This window comes from Ranitomeya variabilis, chromosome 4 (assembly GCF_051348905.1).
Source record: "Ranitomeya variabilis isolate aRanVar5 chromosome 4, aRanVar5.hap1, whole genome shotgun sequence".
NCBI lineage: Eukaryota > Metazoa > Chordata > Amphibia > Anura > Dendrobatidae > Ranitomeya > Ranitomeya variabilis.
This window is the reverse complement of record NC_135235.1, coordinates 639,573,840-639,596,944: the sequence shown is the minus strand read 5'-3', so window position 1 is coordinate 639,596,944 and position 23,105 is coordinate 639,573,840. Positions and strand designations below refer to the sequence as shown.

General features: G+C 42.8%; 1 protein-coding gene across 2 annotated transcripts in view; it reads left to right on the top strand.

Annotated features, from left to right (window-relative positions):
- Nucleotides 1-21,578, top strand: part of LOC143767222 (uncharacterized) — a 28,418-nt gene extending 6,840 nt beyond the window's left edge. For both annotated transcript variants that reach the window (XM_077255374.1, XM_077255373.1), the window contains 5 exons: nucleotides 61-240; nucleotides 314-437; nucleotides 521-618; nucleotides 13,385-13,475; nucleotides 17,252-21,578. In XM_077255374.1, coding sequence (XP_077111489.1) covers nucleotides 61-240; nucleotides 314-437; nucleotides 521-618; nucleotides 13,385-13,475; nucleotides 17,252-19,182 — 2,424 coding nt within the window. In that variant the 3' untranslated portion in view covers nucleotides 19,183-21,578. The remainder of the gene's footprint in view (nucleotides 1-60; nucleotides 241-313; nucleotides 438-520; nucleotides 619-13,384; nucleotides 13,476-17,251) is intronic.
- The last annotated feature ends 1,527 nt before the right edge of the window (nucleotides 21,579-23,105 follow it).

The window sequence follows — 23,105 nt, the reverse complement described above, 5'->3', positions numbered from 1 at the left end:
GAGGTGAGGACTCTGGAAATGTCTGTAGTGAGGTTTATTAATGTGTCTCTCCATAACCAGGATTACACAGTAGTGAAGAAGACCTCTAGTGAGCGCTGTCAGGAACCTGTGTTTGAGGGATGGGGAAGAACCCTGAGCCCAATCACGGGGCCTCCACCTCACCCCCTGATACATGAGGACCTCAATGACCAGAAGATCCTAGAACTCACCTACAAGATGATTGAGCTGCTGACTGGAGAGGTGACACTGCTGGGACTTTATACAGTAACGCTATGGAGGGATCGGGGGATGACAGTATCATTGTATGTGTCAGGTTCCTATAAGGTGTCAGGATGTCGCCGTTTGTTTCTCCATGGAGGAGTGGGAGTATTTAGAAGGACATAAAGATCTGTACCAGGACGTCATGATGGAGGTTCCTCAGCCCCTCACATCACCAGGTAATACACAGCACTAAATACACACGGCCTATAGTTATCTGTATGTAAAGAATGAATTCAGTCCCTGTATGTGTTTCTTCCAGTTCTATCCAGTGAGAGGACAACAGCAGAGAGATGTCCCCGTCCTCTTCTTCCACAGGACTGTAAACAAGAAGATCCCAATATTCCTCAGGATCATCAGGTAGATAGAGAGAAGGTGTCATGAGATTTCCCCTATTATGTGTATAAGGCTATGAAGGTCTTGTGATCAGACTTGATTTATCCCCCAGTATTATATCCTGAATGGCCAATTTATTAGAAACACTGACAATACAGAGGAGGACAATTTTATATTACAGGATGATTTATGTAAACTAGAAGCTTGGGCTGATAAATGGCAAATGAGCTTTAATGGGGATAAATGTAAGGTCATGCACTTGGGTAGAAGTAATAAGATGTATAACTATGTGCTTAATTTTAAATCTCTGGGCAAAACCGTCAATGAAAAAGACCTGGGTGTATGGGTGGATGACAAACTCATGTTCAGTGGCCAGTGTCAGGCAGCTGCTACAAAGGCAAATAAAATAATGGGATGCATTAAAAGAGGCATAGATGCTCATGAGGAGAACATAATTTTACCTCTATACAAGTCACTAGTGCGACCACACTTAGAATACTGTGCACAGTTCTGATCTCCGGTGTATAAGAAAGACATAGCTGAACTGGAGCGGGTGCAGAGAAGAGCGACCAAGGTTATTAGAGGACTGGGGGGTCTGCAATACCAAGATAGGTTATTACACTTGGGGCTATTCAGTTTGGAAAAACGAAGGCTAAGGGGTGATCTTATGTTAACCCCTTCCCGACCTTTGACGCCACGTAGGCGTCATGAAAGTCGGTGCCAATCCGACCCATGACGCCTATGTGGCGTCATGGAATGATCGCGTCGCTGCAGATTGGGTGAAAGGGTTAACTCCTATTTCACCCGATCTGCAGAGAGAGGGGGAGTTGTACTTCAGCCCGGGGGGGTGGCTTTGCCCCCACGTGGCTACGATCGCTCTGATTGGCTGTTGAAAGTGCAACAGCCAATCAGAGCAATTTGCAATATTTCACCTATGAAAATGGTGAAATATTGCAATCCAGCCATGGCCGATGCTGCAATAGCATCTGCCATGGCTGGAAATCATGTTCTGCCCCCCCCACCGCCCCCGATCTCCTCCCCAGTCCTCCGTTTTTGTCCGGTACCCCCCTCCGTTCCCCTGTCCGCTCCCCCGTGCTCCTGTCCGCTCCCCCGGTCCTCCGATCCCCCCCCCCCTGTGCTCCGATCCACCCCCCCACCACCCCCTCATACTTACCGAGCCTCCCGAAGTCGGTCCGTCTTCTCCTTGGGCGCCGCCATCTTCCAAAATGGCGGGCGCATGCGCAGTACGCCCGCCGAATCTGCCGGCCGGCAGATGCGTTCCATGTACATTTTGATCACTGTGGTAAACTTATCACAGTGATCAAAATAAAAAAATAGTAAATTACCCCCCCCCCCTTTATCACCCCCATAGGTAGGGACAATAATAAAATAAAGAAAATATTTTTTTTTTCCACTAGAGTTGGAAATAGGGTTAGGGTTAGAACTAGGGTTAGGGTTAGATCTAGGGTTAGGGTTAGGGGTAGGGTTAGGGGTAGGGTTAGGGTTAGAACTAGGGTTAGCGTTAGAATTAGGCTATGTGCACACGGTGCGAATTTGGCTGCGGATCCGCAGCGGATTGGCCGCTGCGGATTCATAGCAGTGTTCCATCAGGTTTACAGTACCATGTAAACCTATGGAAAACCAAATCCGCTGTGCCCATGGTGCGGAAAATACCACGCGGAAATGCTGCGCTGTATTTTCCGCAGCATGTCAATTCTTTGTGCGGATTTCGCAGCGTTTTACAGCTGTTCCTCAATAGGAATCCGCAGGTGAAATCCGCATAAAAAACACTGGAAATCCGCAGTAAATCCGCAGGTAAAACGCAGTGCCTTTTACCTGCGGATTTTTCAAAAATGGTGCGGAAAAATCTCACACGAATCCGCAACGTGGGTTAGGGTTGGAATTAGAGTTAGGGTTGGAATTAGGGCTAGGTGTCATGATCTCTGCAGGCAGAGATCATAGCAAGCCTATAGAGGGACAAGCTCTCGGAAGATGGAACTATACTGACCATGAACTAAGCCTGCCGCGCAACTAGAAATAGCCAGGTAGCATTTCCTATTTATCGCTAGATGCCCAGCTCTGGCCTAAGACCTAAATAGCTAGCAGAGGGAAATATAAGACCTGGCTCACCTCTAGAGAAATATTCCAAAGAAGACAGTAGCCCCCCACATATAATGACGGTGAGTTCAGATGAAACAACAAACGCAGCAGGAAAATAGTCTTAGCAAATTTGAGGTCCGCTTACTAGATAGCAGAAGACAGATAGTATACTTTCATGGTCAGCAGCAAAACACTAACAAAACACCATCCAGAGATTACCTTAAACTCTGGCATTAACTCATAACGCCAGAGTAGCAATCCCTGATCAACGAGAGCTTTCCAGACACAGTAACAAAACTTCAGCTGTGAACTGGAACAAATAGGCAAAACAAAACATGGACAAAAGTCCAACTTATCTAGTAGTAGTCTAGAAGCAGGAACAAGCACTGAGAGGCATCAGATAACATTGTTGACCGGCAAGAAACCACCAGAGAAATGAGCTTAAATAGCAACACCCACTACAGATGGAATCAGGTGAAACAGGAAAGAGGATGACAAGTCCAATTCCACAAGCGGCCACCGGGGGAGCCCAGAATCCAAATTCACAACAGTACCCCCCCCTCAAGGAGGGGGCACCGAACCCTCACCAGATCCACCAGGGCGACCAGGATGAGCCCTATGGAAGGCACGAACAAGATCAGAAGCATGAACATCAGATGCATTGACCCAAGAATTATCCTCCTGGCCGTAACCCTTCCAGTTGACCAGATACTGGAGTTTCCGTCTGGAAACACGAGAGTCCAAAATTTTCTCCACAACGTACTCCAACTCACCCTCAACCAACACCGGAGCAGGAGGCTCAACTGAAGGTACAACAGGTACCTCATACCTGCGCAATAACGACCGATGAAAAACGTTATGAATGGAAAAGGACGCAGGGAGGTCCAAACGGAAAGAAACAGGATTAAGAATCTCCAATATTCTATAAGGGCCGATGAACCGAGGTTTAAACTTAGGAGAAGAGACCCTCATAGGGACAAAACGAGAAGACAACCACACTAAATCTCCAACACAAAGCCGAGAACCAACACGACGATGACGGTTGGCAAAACGCTGAGTCTTCTCCTGGGACAACTTCAAATTGTCCATAACCTGCCCCCAAATATGATGCAATCTCTCTACCACCGCATCCACTCCAGGACAATCCGAGGATTCCACCTGACCGGAGGAAAATCGAGGGTGAAACCCCGAATTACAGAAAAACGGGGACACCAAGGTGGAAGAACTGGCCCGATTATTGAGGGCGAACTCTGCCAATGGCAAAAAAGCAACCCAATCATCCTGGTCAGCAGAGACAAAACACCTCAGATATGTCTCAAGGGTCTGATTAGTCCGCTCGGTCTGGCCATTAGTCTGAGGGTGAAAAGCAGACGAAAAAGACAAATCTATGCCCATCCTAGCACAGAATGCCCGCCAAAATCTAGACACAAATTGGGTACCTCTGTCAGAAACAATATTCTCAGGAATACCGTGCAATCGGACAACATTCTGAAAAAACAGAGGAACCAACTCAGAAGAAGAAGGCAACTTGGGCAGAGGAACCAAATGGACCATTTTAGAGAAACGGTCACAGACCACCCAGATGACAGACATCTTCTGGGAAACAGGCAGATCTGAAATAAAATCCATCGAGATGTGTGTCCAAGGCCTCTTAGGAATAGGCAAGGGCAACAGCAGTCCGCTAGCCCGAGAACTACAAGACTTGGCCCGAGCACAAACGTCACATGACTGCACAAAGACTCGCACATCTCGTGACAGAGAAGGCCACCAGAAGGATCTTGCCACCAAATCCCTGGTACCAAAAATTCCGGGATGACCTGCCAATGCAGAAGAATGTACCTCAGAGATGACTCTGCTGGTCCAATCATCCGGAACAAACAGTCTATCAGGCGGACAACGATCCGATCTATCCGCCTGAAACTCTTGCAAGGACCGCCGCAGATCAGGAGAAACGGCCGACAAAATTACTCCCTCCCTAAGGATACCTGTGGGTTCAGAATTACCAGGAGAGTCCGGGTCAAAACTCCTAGAAAGGGCATCTGCCTTAACATTCTTAGAACCCGGTAGGTATGACACCACAAAATTAAAGCGAGAAAAAAATAAAGACCAGCGCGCCTGTCTAGGATTCAGGCGTCTGGCAGTCTCAAGATAAATCAAATTTTTGTGGTCAGTCAATACCACCACCTGATGTCTAGCCCCCTCGAGCCAATGGCGCCACTCCTCAAACGCCCACTTCATGGCCAAAAGCTCCCGATTCCCAACATCATAATTCCGCTCTGCGGGCGAAAATTTGCGAGAAAAGAAGGCACAAGGCCTAATGACGGAGCAGTCGGAACCTTTCTGCGACAACACTGCCCCAGCTCCGATCTCCGAAGCGTCAACCTCAACCTGAAAAGGCAGATTCACATCAGGCTGACGCAACACAGGGGCAGAGGCAAAACGGCGCTTAAGCTCCTGAAAGGCCTCTACAGCATGAGGGGACCAATTAGCAACATCAGCGCCTTGTCTGGTCAAATCAGTCAGTGGTTTAACGACATCCGAAAAACCAGCAATAAATCGGCGGTAAAAGTTGGCAAAGCCCAAAAATCTCTGAAGACCCTTAAGAGAGGAGGGCTGAGTCCAGTCACAAATAGCTTGCACCTTGACGGGATCCATCTCAATGGAAGAGGGAGAAAAAATATACCCCAAAAAGGAAATTTTCTGGACCCCAAAAACGCACTTAGACCCCTTCACACATAAAGAATTAGACCGCAGAACCTGAAAAACTCTCCTGACCTGCTGGACATGAGAGTCCCAGTCATCAGAAAAAATCAGAATATCATCCAGATATATTATCATAAATTTATCCAGAAAATCGCGGAAAATATCATGCATAAAAGACTGGAAAACTGAAGGGGCATTAGAAAGACCAAAAGGCATGACCAAATACTCAAAGTGGCCCTCGGGCGTATTAAATGCGGTCTTCCACTCATCCCCCTGCCTGATCCGCACCAAATTATACGCCCCACGAAGATCAATTTTAGAGAACCACTTAGCACCCTCTATACGAGCAAACAAATCAGTAAGCAATGGTAATGGGTATTGATACTTAACAGTGATCTTATTCAGAAGCCGATAATCAATACATGGTCTCAAAGAGCCGTCTTTTTTTGAGACAAAGAAAAACCCAGCTCCCAAGGGAGAAGAAGATGGACGAATATGTCCCTTTTCCAAAGACTCCTTTATATATTCCCGCATAGCAGCATGTTCCGGCACAGACAAATTAAACAAACGACCCTTTGGATATTTACAACCCGGTATCAAATCTATGGCACAATCGCACTCACGGTGCGGAGGTAACGACCCAAGCTTGGGTTCGTCAAAGACGTCTTGATAATCAGAGAGGAACTCAGGGACTTCAGAGGGAATGGACGACGAAATAGAAACCAAAGGTACGTCCCCATGAATACCCTTACATCCCCAGCTCAACACAGACATTGCTCTCCAGTCCAAGACTGGGTTGTGAGACTGCAACCATGGCAATCCCAGTACCAAATCGTCATGTAAATTATACAGCACCAGGAAACGAATAATCTCCTGGTGATCCGGATTGATACGCATGGTTACTTGTGTCCAGTATTGTGGTTTATTATTAGCCAATGGGGTGGAGTCAATCCCCTTCAGAGGAATAAGAGTCTCCAAAGGCTCTAAATCAAAACCACAACGATTGGCAAAGGACCAATCCATAAGACTCAGAGCGGCGCCAGAGTCAACATAGGCGTCCGTGGCAATGGATGACAAAGAGCAAATCAGGGTTACAGACAAAATAAACTTAGACTGAATGGTGCTAATGGAAACAGACTTATCAAGCTTCTTTGTACGCCTAGAGCATGCTGATATAACATGAGTAGAATCCCCACAATAGAAACACAATCCATTCTTCCGTCTAAAATTCTGTCGCTCGCTCCTGGACAGAATTCTATCACACTGCATACTTTCTGGCGTCTTTTCCATAGACACCGCCAGATGGTGCACCGGTTTGCGCTCCCGCAGACGCCTATCAATCTGAATAGCCATTGTCATGGACTCATTCAGACCTGCAGGCAAAGGGAACCCCACCATAACATCCTTAACGGCATCAGAGAGACCTTCTCTGAAAGTTGCCGCCAAGGCGCACTCATTCCACTGAGTAAGCACAGACCATTTACGGAATTTTTGGCAGAAAACTTCAGCTTCGTCTTGCCCCTGAGATAGTGCCATCAAAGTTTTTTCTGCCTGAAGTTCCAAATGAGGTTCCTCATAAAGCAAGCCCAAGGCCAGAAAAAACGCATCCACATCGCGTAACGCAGGATCCCCTGCTGGCAATGAGAAGGCCCAATCTTGAGGGTCACCCCTGAGGAAGGAAATCACAATCCTAACCTGCTGAGCAGGGTCTCCAGCTGAACGAGACTTCAGGGACAAATAAAGCTTACAATTATTTCGGAAATTCTGGAAGCTAGCTCTATTCCCTGTGAAGAACTCCGGCAAAGGAATTCTCGGCTCAGATACCGGAGCATGTACCACAAAATCTTGTAAATTTTGTACTTTCGTGATGAGTTTATTCAAACCCGCAGTTACACTCTGGAGATCCATTATTGTCAGGTGCACACAGAGCATACAGAGATTAGGAGGAGAGAGAGAGAAAAGACTGCAGCAAGGCAGACTGGAGGAAAAAAAAAAAAAAAAAAAATTTCAGCAGACTTCTTATAACTCTCCTTTCTCAACCTGGGTCTTTAACACTTTATGGGCCGGTCAAACTGTCATGATCTCTGCAGGCAGAGATCATAGCAAGCCTATAGAGGGACAAGCTCTCGGAAGATGGAACTATACTGACCATGAACTAAGCCTGCCGCGCAACTAGAAATAGCCAGGTAGCATTTCCTATTTATCGCTAGATGCCCAGCTCTGGCCTAAGACCTAAATAGCTAGCAGAGGGAAATATAAGACCTGGCTCACCTCTAGAGAAATATTCCAAAGAAGACAGTAGCCCCCCACATATAATGACGGTGAGTTCAGATGAAACAACAAACGCAGCAGGAAAATAGTCTTAGCAAATTTGAGGTCCGCTTACTAGATAGCAGAAGACAGATAGTATACTTTCATGGTCAGCAGCAAAACACTAACAAAACACCATCCAGAGATTACCTTAAACTCTGGCATTAACTCATAACGCCAGAGTAGCAATCCCTGATCAACGAGAGCTTTCCAGACACAGTAACAAAACTTCAGCTGTGAACTGGAACAAATAGGCAAAACAAAACATGGACAAAAGTCCAACTTATCTAGTAGTAGTCTAGAAGCAGGAACAAGCACTGAGAGGCATCAGATAACATTGTTGACCGGCAAGAAACCACCAGAGAAATGAGCTTAAATAGCAACACCCACTACAGATGGAATCAGGTGAAACAGGAAAGAGGATGACAAGTCCAATTCCACAAGCGGCCACCGGGGGAGCCCAGAATCCAAATTCACAACAGCTAGGGTTGGAAATAGGATTAAGAATAGGCTTGTGGTTAGGGTTATGGTTAGGGTTAGGGGTGTGTTGGGGTTAAAGTTGGGGTTAGGGTTGGGATTAGGGTTGGGATTAGGGTTAGGGGTGTGTTGGGGTTGGGTTGTGATTAGGGTTATGGCTAGAGTTGGGATTAGGATTAGGGGTGTGTTGGGGTTAGGGTTGGGATTAGGGTTAGGGGTGTGTTGGGGTTAGTGTTGGAGTTAGAATTTAGGGGTTTCCACTGTTTAGGCACATCAGGGGTCTCCAAACGCAACGTGGCGCCACCATTGATTCCAGCCAATCTTGCGTTCAAAAAGTCAAATGGTGCTCCCTCCCTTCCGAGCCCCGACGTGTGCCCAAACAGTGGTTTACCCCCACATATGGGGTACCAGCATACTCAGGACAAACTGGGCAACTATTATTGGGGTCCAATTTCTCCTGTTACCCTTGCGAAAATAAAACATTGCTTGCTAAAACATAATTTTAGAGGAATGAAAAATGATTTTTTATTTTCACGGCTCTGCGTTACAAACTTCTGTGAAGCACTTGGGGGTTCAAAGTGCTCACTATACATCTAGATAAGTTCCTTGGGGGGTCTAGTTTCCAAAATGGGGTCACTTGTGGGGGTTTCTACTGTTTAGGCACATCAGGGGCTCTGGAAATTGAATGTGATGCACGCAGACCACTCCATCAAAGCCTGCATTTCAAAACGTCACTACCTCCCTTCCGAGCCCCGACTTGTGCCCAAACAGTGGTTTACCCCACATATGGGGTATCAGTGTACTCAGGACAAACTGGGCAACAACTCTTGGGGTCCAATTTCTCCTGTTACCCTTGTGAAAATAAAAAATTGCTTGCTAAAACATAATTTTTAAGGAAAGAAAAATGATTTTTTATTTTCACGGCTCTGCGTTGTAAACTTCTGTGAAGCACTTGGGGGTTCAAAGTGCTCACCACATATCTAGATAAGTTTCTTGGGTGGTCTAGTTTCCAAAATGGGGTCACTTGTGGGGGGGTTTCTACTGTTTAGGCACATCAGGGGCTCTGCAAAAGGAATGTGACGCACGCAGAACACTCCATCAAAGCCTGCATTTCAAAACGTCACTACCTCCCTTCCGAGCCCCGACTTGTGCCCAAACAGTGGTTTACCCCCACATATGGGGTATCAGCGTACTCAGGAGAAACTGGACAACAACTTTTGGGGTCCAATTTCTTCTGTTACCCTTGGGAAAATAAAAAATTGTGGGCTAAAAAATCATTTTTGAGAAAAGAAAAATTATTTTTTATTTTCATGGCTCTGCGTTATAAACTTCTGTGAAGCACTTGGGGGTTCAAAGTGCTCACCACACATCTAGATTAGTTCCTTGGGAGGTCTAGTTTCCAAAATGGGGTCACTTGTGGGGGAGCTCCAATGTTTAGGCACACAGGGGCTCTCCAAACGCGACATGGTGTCCGCTAATGATTGGAGCTAATCTTCCATTCAAAAAGCCAAATGGCATGCCTTCCCTTCCGAGCCCTGCCGTGCTCCCAAACAGTGGTTTACCCCCACATATGGGGTATCATAGTACTCAGGACAAACTGGACAACAACATTTGGGGTCCAATTTCTCCTGTTACCCTTGGGAAAATAAAAAATTCTGGGCTAAAAATCATTTTTGAGGTAAGAAAAATTATTTTTTATTTTCACGGCTCTGCGGTATAAACTTCTGTGAAGCACTTGGGGGTTCAAAGTGCTCACCACACATCTAGATTAGTTCCTTGGTAGGTCTAGTTTCCAAAATGGGGTCACTAGTGGGGGAGCTCCAATGTTTAGGCACACAGGGGCTCTCCAAACGCGACATGGTGTCCGCTAAAGATTGAAGCCAATTTTTCATTCAAAAAGTCAAATGGCGCTCCTTCCCTTCCGAGCCCTGTCGTGCGCCCAAACAGTGGTTTACCCCCACATATGAGGTATCAGCTTACTCAGGACAAATTGGACAACAACGTCCGTTGTCCAGTTTCTCCTTTTACCCTTGGGAAAATAAAAAAATTGTTGCTAAAAGATCATTTTTGTGACTAAAAAGTTAAATGTTCATTTTTTCCTTCCATGTTGCTTCTGCTGCTGTGAAACACCTGAAGGGTTAATAAACTTCTTGAATGTGGTTTTGAGCACCTTGAAGGGTGCAGTTTTTAGAATGGTGTCACTTTTGGGTATTTTCAGCCATATAGAACCCTCAAATTGACTTCAAATGTGAGGTGGTCCCTAAAAAAAATGGTTTTGTAAATTTTGTTGTAAAAATGAGAAATCACTGGTCAAATTTTAACCCTTATAACTTCCTAGCAAAAAAAAAATTTGTTTCCAAAATTGTGCTGATGTAAAGTAGACATGTGGGAAACGTTATTTATTAACTATTTTGTGTCACATAACTCTCTGGTTTAACAGAATAAAAATTCAAAATGTGAAAATTGCGAATTTTTCTAAATTTTCGCCAAATTTCCGTTTTTTTCACAAATAAACTCAGAAATTATTGACCTAAATTTACCACTAACATGAAGCCCAATATGTCACGAAAAAACAATCTCAGAATCGCTAGGATCCGTTGAAGCGTTCCTTAGTTATTACCTCATAAAGGGACACTGGTCAGAATTGCAAAAAACGGCAAGGTCATTAAGGCCAAAATAGGCTGGGTCACGAAGGGGTTAATGTATAAATATATGAGGGGACAGTACAAAGACCTTTCTGATGATTTTTTTAATTATAGACCGGTGACAGGGACAAGGGGGCATCCTCTACGACTGGAGGAAAAAAGGTTTAAGCATAATAACAGACGCGGATTCTTTACTGTAAGAGCAGTGAGACTATGGAACTCTCTGCCGTATGATGTTGTAATGAGTGAGTCATTACTTAAATTTAAGAGGGGACTGGATACCTTTCTGGAAAAGTATAATGTTACAGGGTATATATATTGGATTCCTTGATAGGGCGTTGATCCAGGGAACTAGTCTGATTGCCGTATGTGGGGTCGGGAAGGAATTTTTTTCCCCATGGTGGAGCTGACTCTTACCACATGGGTTTTTTTTGCCTTCCCCTGGATCAACATGTTAGGGCATGCTAGGCTATGGGTTGAACTAGATGGACTTAAAGTCTTCCTTCAACCTTAATAACTATGTAACGTTCTTTATCGAAACATTCCTGTATAGAGAATACTAATAACTAGTGTAATATAAAATAAAGTGATAATTTTTCAGTCTGAAACCACATTAGAATGGGAATTGTGAGCACTTCACCTAGGCATGGTTGTCAGGGAAATTTTGAAAAACTCCTAACCTCTTTAGTTTTTCTTGCCAAAAGTATTAGTACTGATAATATTGTGATTGAGGGAAAAAATACAATGAAAACGGGATCCACAGGACATACACGATTTGTTGAGGAAGATATTAATAATATGTGAGGCAGTGACCTGTGTTACATGTGAGGGTCACTGTATGTTCCCCCCAGGATGCGCTTGGAGGCGTATTGAGGCCATGGGAGTGCATTGCAGTCGCAGGCGTAGCTGTGATCGCAATGAAAAATAAAAGTGAGTGTTAGTCTTGGACAAGCTATTTGTCCAGGGCAGATTTGAGAAAACATGCTGGACTTTTGTTTTGAAACAGACTACAGGATGGTAGTATGGCAGTCCGTTTCCTTTCTGGCCTGGTTTTCCTTGTGGCCGAAGGCTCCAGGTTCTTTGGTTAAAAGCCCTGCAGTAAAGGGTTTGAGTATGTCCGGGTCAGAGTTAGGCCTAGGTCAGACATGCGATAAACTCGCTCGAGTCTCGAATGTCAATACCCGGCACTGCCGCTGGCACTCGGGACTGGATACATGCATATAAATACATGCAGCCACACGCTCCTGTCCGAGTGCTGGCGGCAGTTCCTGGTATTGAAATGCGTGACTCGTGCGAGTTTCTCGCATGTCTGACCCTGGCTTAGTGTCAGTCTGGTATTTGCTGGAGTGCAGTGCGGTCGGCTCTGCAGAGCTCCACCTTTGTGAGGCAACACAGGCAAGCGGAGCCAAACAGCCAGGGGAGCTGAGATGCCTGGCACCCACAGCGTACATCGCAGTGCAGTCACCCAGGGCAACTGGTCTTGGAGGTGGACTGGCATGTTTATTGGTTGCAAACTGGAGGATATGGTTCTCGGCTGCTATCCGGAGGATATCGTGTACTGTGTAATGCTGTGAGTTGGACATTAATGCTGTGAGTTGGACATTAATTCTGTCTCCGGTGTATAAGAAAGACATAGCTGAACTAGAGCGGGTGCAGAGAAGAGCGACCAAGGTTATTAGAGGACTGGGGGGTCTGCAATACCAAGATAGGTTATTACACTTGGGGCTATTTAGTTTGGAAAAACGAAGGCTAAGGGGTGATCTTATGTTAATGTATAAATATATATATATATATATATATATATATATATATATACAAATTGTGCTGAGGAGCAGGTAGTGCACAGTGTTGTGTATTTTTAACTACTGGACTGGTGTCCAACTAATGTGTTTGAAATCACTCATTTTTCCTTGGCACAGATGGGCTATAACATCAGAAGAACAGTTCCTGTGCCACCATCTATCAGGTGTCATTATTTCAGGCTGGTGGAGGTAGACTAATGGCGGGGGATGTTTTCTTGGGTCATCCTGGATCCTTTGTTATCTGTGGATGGATGTTTGGACATTAGGGCTTACATAAGCATTTTGTCCAACCAAGTTCATCACTTCATGACAGCTGTTTCCCCTACGGTAGAAGGACAATGCACCATGACACAATGATCCACTAGTCAAGGATTGATTCCAGGAACATTAGAGAGTTTTTGTTGCTTCCCTGGACTTCATAGTCCTCATGTTTTAATCCTATAGCGCATCTTCAGGATGAGATGAAACAGACTGTTCACAACATATCAGTATCTCCATATTATTTGCGGATGGGCCAATAATCCCACAGAATTACTTCTTCATCTTGTGGAATCTATTACAATCTGAATTGCTGAGGATCTGAATAGACAACGTGGGTGTCTCTAATAATGTGGCCATTCAGTGTGTGTTCTATACTTGGTGGAGATGACAGGGTAATGCTGATCATAGACATTAAATGTTGTCTGGATCTTCCCCCAGTTTTCTGGTTATGATTTTTTCATCTTTCTCTGACTATTAAATTTTTTCTTTCAGGGTAAATATCTGCCCCATATTAATACTACAGAGACATATATGAGAGGTGATGAGCGGTGTAAAGAGGAGATTCCCACAGATAACCGCACAGGTGAGTATAACCTAAAAAACAATCAGTGCCAGGAGCGCACATCGGGTTGGCTCCATTCCAGAGGGAACACAAATCCATTATGGGTATTTATTTATGCGCCATGATTGTGCATATAATAATATATGATTATTTTGTGACATGTTCGGACATTTCATCTCTTGCACATATCTGGTCAGTTTACATTATCTGTCTTGCAGCACATGATAATTATTATTATATTACATTATATGGTGATCTGCTGCAGATTTCTGCAATGTCTGGTATTACCCTGTTTTTTGTAAACCTACTACCATCCACTCTGATCATTACATAGTATATTTTTCCTCTAATTAAACACGTTGATTATGTGTCTGTATTCTTAAATCTTAAACAGATTTTGGTTCCCTTCCTCATTTTTGTACAGTCATGTTCTTACATTCTGACATCTTCCCTCTTGTATCTAGTGATTTTTTTTTACATTACACTTAATCCTTTTTTTACTTTATATTTTACATATGTGATAAAAGATATTGATGGTTTGTAACTCACTCTTTTACTTTTAGTAGTGATTTTTTTTCAGTTACAGCTCTATACAGATGGCCTTTTTTTGTTACTATGACATATCATGTACTTAATTACCGTATATACTCGAGTATAAGCCGAGATTTTCAGCCCAAATTTTTGGGCTGAAAGTGCCCCTCTCGGCTTATACTCGAGTCATGATCGGTGGTGGGGTCGGCGGGTGAGCACTGTCATATACTCACCTAGTCCCGGCGATCCTGTCGCTCCCCCTGCCTGTCACACTGTCTTCGGTGCCGCAGCCTCTTCCCCTGAGAGGTCACGTGGGACCGCTCATTAGAGAAATGAATAGGCTGCTCCACCTCCCATAGGGGCGGAGCCGCCTATTCATTTCTCTAATGAAGCGGTGCCGGTGACCGCTGATAGAGAAAGAGGCTGCGGCACCGAAGACAGGCAGGGGGAAGGAGCGGGACGCCGGGAGCAGGTAAGTATGACATATTCACCTGTCCTCGTTCCACACGCCGGGCGTCGCGCCATCTTCCCGGCGTCTCTCCGCTCTGACTGTTCAGGCAGAGGGCGCGATGACGCATATAGTGTGCGCGCCGCCCTCTGCCTGATCAGTCAGTGCGGAGAGACGCCGGGAAGATGGCGCCGAGGAGCTGCAAGCAAGACAGGTGAGTATGTGTTTTTTGTTTTTTTTTTTATTGCAGCAGCAGCAACAGCTATGGGGCAATAATGGACGGTGCAGAGCACTATTTGGCACAGCTATGGGGCAACGGTGCAGAGCACTATATGGCACAGCTATGGGGCAATGGTGCAGAGCACTATATGGCACAGCTATGGGGCAATGGTGCAGAGCACTATATGGCACAGCTATGGGGCAATGGTGCAGAGCACTATATGGCACAGCTATGGGGCAATGGTGCAGAGCACTATATGGCATAGCTATGGGGCAATAATGGACGGTGCAGAGCACTATATGGCACAGCTATGGGGCAATGGTGCAGAGCACTATATGGCACAGCTATGGGGCAATGGTGCAGAGCACTATATGGCACAGCTATGGGGCAACGGTGCAGAGCACTATGTATATGGCACAGGTATGGGGCAACGGTGCAGAGCATTGTATATATGGCACAGCTTTATGTGGAGTATCTATGGGGCAATGGTGCAGAGCATTGTATATATGGCACAGCTTTATGTGGAGCATCTATGGGGCCATAATGAACGGTGCAGAGCATTATATGTGGCACAGCTTTATGTGGAGCATCTATGGGGCCATAATGAACGGTATGGAGTATCTATTTTTAATTTTGAAATTCACCGGTACCTGCTGCATTTTCCACCCTAGGCTTATACTCGAGTCAATAAGTTTTCCCAGTTTTTTGTGGCAAAATTAGGGGGGTCGGCTTATACTCGGGTCGGCTTATACTCGAGTATATACGGTAACCTTTTTAGGTCCTTTTTTTGCCACTTTTGAAATAGAAGAGATACTTCTGTATTCACAGTCCTGTTTAATACAGGACACTCAGTGGATGTCTCTTAATATACTTTTGAAGTTTGTCAGCGCCGGGGAAGAAACATTACTAGGGAGCCACAGGCTGTACTGTTCTGGAGAATTTTCTCAGCCTAAAAACCTCAGAAGCATTCTTCTTTACATGCATAATATAACGTTATATACAGATATCATGCCAGAACGTTATAAGTGCTGAAAATATTAATCAACAGAGATTTCTAACTATAGAATCATTTTAAAAAATTATACAAAATCATCACAGTAAATATGGACATATTTTGTGTCTCTGTAATTGTAACAACATGTACAATATAGTGATTTATGGTGATCGGTAAATAGTGTGAATGAAAATGACACCTTTGTTTACATTCATATTTTATAAATATATATTTTTTAACTGCAAAAAAAGCTTATCACTCAGAACTTTGATTTCCATTCTAAAAAAGAACACATATAATAATAAATAATAAAGGAACCCTGACGGACAACAATTAATAGGCCCACTCGGCCTCTATTTGCTTCAGTTGTGCAACAGATCTATTTTGGACATAAATTCCATTTTCCTGAAAAGAACAGTCAAAACTCAGAAACTGAGGTGTGAACACACTCTAAAGCTGTCTGGCAAAAAATGGAAAAATGGATACATGTCTGTGTTTGATCCGTTTGATTGAATTTGCCCATTCAAGGGAATGGTTCTGCATTTCCAGATCGTACTCGCATGTCATCCAGAGTATCCTGGTTTATTAACTGAATCAGAATATTGTATGTTGACATTTTTTCCTCATGAACCACCAGACTCCAATATTTTTACGGTGGATAACTTCATAGTGTGAATATGTCCCATGGAGAGGGGAAGAATGACGGAGAAATCATATACCTGCCTGGCAGTGAGTGTGCTTGGTTGTGGTAAACAGCCATAGAAACTGAAGAAGGTGGGGGGGTAAAGTAACTTCAGCTGTGCTAGTTCATGTGAAATCAAAACATATCATGTGAGCAGAGCTGGAGAAACATCCCGAGAGGAAAAAGTTTGAATGTGGAAGAGGTGGAAAAAAGCTATGAAGGTTTCTGATGAGCAGGATAGCTCCATGCAAAAAAAGATAGGTGGAACTTTATTACCACAGAGGCTTAGTCACATATGTGGTTACCTATTTGTTGTGCACAAATGTGTCCGTAGCCTTTAAGCTAGGTGATCTTTGAAAGAACCAACAACTGTGAACCATGGATGACTGAGGACACTGCTGCAAATTAATTTTCAGATCCCCAGTGCTCTCATATTCATGATGGAATCCAATGCTTTCTGTTGACTTCCAATACATATAAAATAGTATAAAAAACTTCTCATATCTTGTATCTATCGCTTAGTTTCTTTTTATAAAAAAAATAGAACACCTACACTTGCATAAAAAAAATTGCTTATTTTTACATGACCACATTTCTGTGCTCTATGCTAGATGCATGTAATACCTGTCAGAGAGTGTATGAGAGATGAACACTATCTATTAGCACTGACTTGCAGTTACATTTATGAGGGTCCACTGAACATGAAACTGCAAATGATTGGTGACGTGAAGTGAAACCAGAACCTACAGAGAATACGGCTTCAACAGATATGTGAAGATATTGAAAAAGCACAACATGGTGGCCTAACATCATAATCTACTAGTCCTTGGGTTTTAGTCTCCTATCTTAGTCTATATAGATAATATAAATATTAATATAATTTCAATGCATTGTTATTGACAAATAATTTTATTCTTGGCAGGTGACGGTACCAGGAGCTCAGAGGGACATCTGATATTTTCACATTTTACAGCAGGGGATCAAGGTATCACATCAGATACATATGAAGAACATATAATTATCACAGATATACCTCAAGCCCTTCTTAGGAAAAATCTATCATCTGATCCTTTTAAACGGGTCCTTTCTTCTACTTCATTAAAGGAAAATATGGAAAACAAAAACCACAAAAGTACTGATGAACATGAAGTAGCTCACAAAGGGGAGAAACCATTTTCATGTTCACAATCTGGGAAATGTTCAAGATTTCTTTCACATCAGAGAAGTCACTCAGGGAAGAAGCTATTTTCATGTTTAAAATGTGGGAAATATTTTAAAAGGAAATCAGATCTTGTTTCACATCAAAAACCTCACACTAGGGAGAAGCCATTTTCATGCTCAGAATGTGGGAAATGTTTTAGTGAGAAAAAAAGTCTCGTTCAACACCAGAGAATTCACACAGGTGAGAAACCATTTTTATGTTCCGAATGTGGGAGTTGTTTTAATCAGAGATCAGATCTTGTTAGACATCAGAGAACTCACACTGGGGAAAAGCCATTTTCATGTTCAGAATGTGGGAAATTTTTTTCACATAAATTCCATCTTGTTGCACATCATAGAACGCACACCGGGGAAAAGCCATTTTCATGTTCGGAATGTGGGAAATGTTTTATGAATAAAGCACATCTTGTTACACATCAGAGAACTCACACAGGGCACAAGCCATTTTCATGTTCAGAATGTGGGAAATTTTTTTCAAATAAATTCCATCTTGTTGCACATCATAGAACTCACACCGGGGAAAAGCCATTTTCATGTTCGGAATGTGGGAAATGTTTTATGAATAAAGCACATCTTGTTACACATCAGAGAACTCACACAGGGCACAAGCCATTTTCATGTTCAGAATGTGGGAAATGTTTTATGGATAAAACACATCTTGTTACACATCAGAGAACTCACACTGGGCACAAGCCATTTTCATGTTCAGAATGTGGGAAATGTTTTAGTGAAAAAAAAACTCTTGTGAAACATCAAATAACTCACACAGGTGAGAAACCGTTTTTATGTTCCGAATGTGGGGGTTGTTTTAATCAGAGATCAGATCTTGTTAGACATCAGAGAACTCACACTGGTGAAAAGCCATTTTCATGTTCAGAATGTGGGAAATGTTTTAGACAAAAATTCCATCTTGTTATACATCAGAGAAGTCACACAGGGGAAAAGCCATTTTCATGTTCAGAATGTGGGAAATGTTATATAGATAAATCACGTCTTGTTAAACATCAGAGAGCTCACACTGGGCAAAAGCCATTTTCATGTTCAGAATGTGGGAAATATTTTATAGATAAATCAAATCTTGTTACACATCAGAGAATTCACACTGGGGAAAAGCCATTTTCATGTTCAGAATGTGGGAAATGTTTTATAGATAAATCAAATCTTGTTAAACACCAGAGAACTCACACAGGGGAAAAGCCATTTTCATGTCCAGAATGTGGGAAATGTTTTATAGATAAATCACATCTTGTTAAACATCAGAGAACTCACACTGGGGAAAAGCCATTTTCATGTTCAGAATGTGGGAAATGTTTTATAGATAAATCAAATCTTGTTATACATCAGAGAACTCACACAGGGGAAAAGCCATTTTCATGTCCAGAATGTGGGAAATGTTTTATAGATAAATCACATCTTGTTAAACATCAGAGAACTCACACATTGGAGAAGCCATTTCCATGTTTAAAATGTGAGAAATATTTTGAAAGGAAATCAAATCTTGTTTCGCATCAAAAAACTCACAAAGGAGAGAAGCCATTCTCATGTTCAGAATGTGGGAAATGTTTTACCCAGAAATTCGATCTTGTTAAACATGAAATAACTCACACAGGAGAGAAGCCGCTTTTATTTTAAATCATTACATTGTCACCATGTAACAGAAAAATTACAAGTTATAATCAAGTAAAGTAAATTTTCTACAAGAGAAAGGAAAATCAACTCATCACTAAATAATAGAAAATGTATATACCGTATATACTTAAGTATAAGCCGAGATTTTTAGCCCATTTTGTTAGGCTAAAAGTGCCCCTCTCGGCTTATACTCGAGTCACCCAGGGTTTCGGCTGGGGGAGGAGGAGTGGCATGGGTGGCGACTGTCACATCATACTCCCCTGCTCACCCCCGCGGTTTCTGCAAGTCCCTGCTTCTCCGATGGTCTCCGGCGCCCGCAGCTCTTTCTGGGTTCAGCGGTCACATTGTACCGCTTATTAAAGTAATGAATATGGGCGCAACTCCACTCCCATAGGCATGGAGCACATATTCATTACTTTAATGAGCGGTACCATTTGACCTCTGAACACAGGAACAAGCTGCTGGCGCCAGAGACCATCTGAGAAGCAGAGACCGCGCCAGGAGGGGGTGAGTATGACGGGGGAGGGTGAGCCATGTGATATTCACCTGTCCCCGTTCCACAGCCGGGCTCTGCCTTCCGCGTCCTCTGGCTGTGATGTTCAGGTCCTAGGGTGCGATGACGTGTTTAGTGCGTCCCCTCTGCATGAACAGTCACTGCAGAGACTTGGAAAACACAGACTTGCGGCAGTGGAATGGGGACAGGTGAATATCGCAACTGCTGGTTTGCTGACACTTCAGGACACTGGCACCAGACCCCCAGCGAAGAGAGGTATGTAATTATTTTTTTTTTAACCGCAGCAGCATATGGGGTATATTATTCTATGGAGCATCTTATGGGGCATCATTATCCTCTGTGCAGCATTATATGGGGCATAATATTCTATGGAACATCTTATGGGGCATCATTATCCTTTGTGCAGCATTATATGGGGTATAATATTCTATAGAGCATCTTATGGGGCCATCAACCTTTGTGCAGCATTATATGGGGTATAATATTCTATAGAGCATCTTATGGGGCCATCAACCTTTATGGAGCAGCATATGGGGCAGATTATTCTATTGAGCATGTTATGGGGCATCATTATCCTTTGTGCAGAATTATATGGGGCATAATATTCTATGGAGCATCTTATGGGGCCATTAACCTTTATGGAGCAGCATATGGGGCAGATTATTCTATGGAGCATCTTATGGGGCCATCAACCTTTATGGAGCAGCGTATGGGGCAGATTATTCTATGGAGCATCTTATGAGGCATCATTATCCTTTGTGCAGCATTATATGGGGCATAATATTCTAAGGAGCATCTTATGGGGCCATCAAACTTTATGGAGCAGCATATGGGGCAGATTATTCTATTGAGCATCTTATGGGGCATCATTATCCTTTGTGCAGCATTATATGGGGCATTTTATTCTATGGATCATCTTATGGAGCCATCAACCTTTATGGAGCAGCATATGGGGCATATTATTCTATTGAGCATCTTATGAGGCCATCAACCTTTGTGCAGCATTATATGGGGCATAATCTATGGAGCATCTTATGGGGCCCATCATGAACTGTATGGAGCATTATATGGGGCATATTTTGTATGGAGTATCTTATGGGGCCCAGCATGAACTGTATGGAGCATTATATGGGGCTCCTGATTCAATATGGATATTCAAAAGCACAACCTACTGATGTCTCAATTAATTTTACTTTTTTTGGTATCTTTTTATTTTTGAAATTTACCAGTAGCTGCTGCATTTGCCCCCTAGGCTTATACTCGAGTCAATACGTTTTCCCAGTTTTTTGTGGCAAAATTAGGGGTCTCGGCTTATACTCGGTGTAGAAGGGAAGTGCTCCAAAATGTATATTTTTACGTACAGATGTGTTTAGTGATGTATAATTCCCCCACATGTGCTCAGTTGCCCCCTCCTCACGCTGGTATATCAGGTTTCATTTTGGACTTATGCTAGTAGACAATAGACTTGTGACCTCATCCCCACACACCTGGGGCTGGACACACCTCTTCTAGCTGGACATAAAAGGCACAAGACATTTGCTCTGGCTCTTTTTGCTCTATGGCTTGCTGGGAAGATCATGGACCCACACGGTGGATAAGTACTCTGTATCCCCTTTTCTTATTAGGCCCTGTAACCTCTTAGGCCTTAGGGTTAGTAATCTATAGATTGGGAGGGCTGATATTATATGTGTGATTTGGGTAATCGGGCAGTTAATTGTGGGTTTTTATATTGTGGTGATATTGTTGTGATATTACTAGATATTGTGGGTTATTACTGTGTGATACTGTTGGGATATCACTGTATACTGTAGTGATATTACTGTATCAGAGTTGTGATATCCGTATATTTGTATATATATATGTGTATATATATATATATATATATATATATATATATATATATATATATATATATATATATTTATAGTCGCCAGCTTGGGTATAAATATATATGTATGTTATAGACTGCAGACGTGTGTGTGTGTAATAAATATCCTTTATTGTTACACTGTTTTGTCTCAGTTAGTATATAGTATAAGGAAAATATAACGTTGAGGCATATTTAGTGGATATTAGTTATTAATAGTCAAGTTTCGCAATAATAGTTAATATCGGACCTCAATAGAGGTGTAGGGAGTGTTCCTTTTTGATACTACTTGGTTAGTAATTTTTGGAGGAAAACCCTGTCTCTTTTACACTCGGGTCGGCTTATACTCTAGTATATACGGTAATTATCAATGACCATTTCTTCTATAAAGTAAGTACAATCCTAATTTCTATAAAATATTTCATATTTCTATGTACTATTTAACCTTTCGTCGCGTGGAGTCAATTGGACCCCAATAAAGTTTGTTTTTGTCATATTTCCACAAGTATGGAAGGCAGTTTACAGTCTGCTTTGGTAGCTTCCTAGTCCTTAATGACGCTGCATCAACTACACGTGCTTCAGCACAAAAAAAAAAATCCCAAGGCATTTCTAGTATTTATTTTTGTCACATATATAGCACCATTTATGCCATTGCGTTTTGCAGACATTATTGGCACAATCTAAATTTCCTATCAGTATATCTTTGTAGTGTGGGAGGAAACCGAAGTACTTGGAGGAAACCCACGCAAACACAGATTTGAACCCAGTACCATAGCTCAGCAAGGCTGCAGTGCTAACTACTGAGCCAACATAGTGTCCACTATGAATCATGATAAAGTTATATGTGACGGTGACAACAAGAAGTTGGAAATAATAGACTTTTACCATAAAACCCAGGGTGGCATTGATACAAACATCAAACTATGCGAAACTTAAAACGTTGCTCGAAACAGTAAGAGATGGCCAATGGTCATATTATTTTTCTCTTCAATGTATTAGCTATAAATGCTTACATTATTTATAACATGATTAATAAGACTAAAATTACCCCTGAAGAATTTCTGAAACTGTTTTTTCAACGTAATTTGTAAGAGCTCATATAAGTACCCCCGACCTACTGTCTCCTTCCCCATAATCCTGTAGAATGTAAGCCCGCAAGGGCAGGGTCCTCGCCCCTCTGTATCAGTCCGTTATTGTTAGTTTGTTTACTGTAAGTGATATCTGTAACTTGTATGTAACCCCTTCTCATGTACAGCACCATGGAATCAATGGTGCTACATAAATAAATAATAATAAAAGTACCATGTTTCCTGAAATTACGACTCGATGATGACACCAAGCCTTCTTTTCTGCAAGTAGGTCGATGTCAATTGTATGTGAGATCTAGTGACCGAAAAAAAAACAAAACCAGATGTGATAATTGCAAGAAATGTATGTGCAATGAGCACAATTAGGAGATATGTGATTCTTGTACCAAATAATTACTTGTTTTTTTTCATGGCATATAAGCAGCTGTTTACATTTTGTTGATTTCTAAAACTGTAA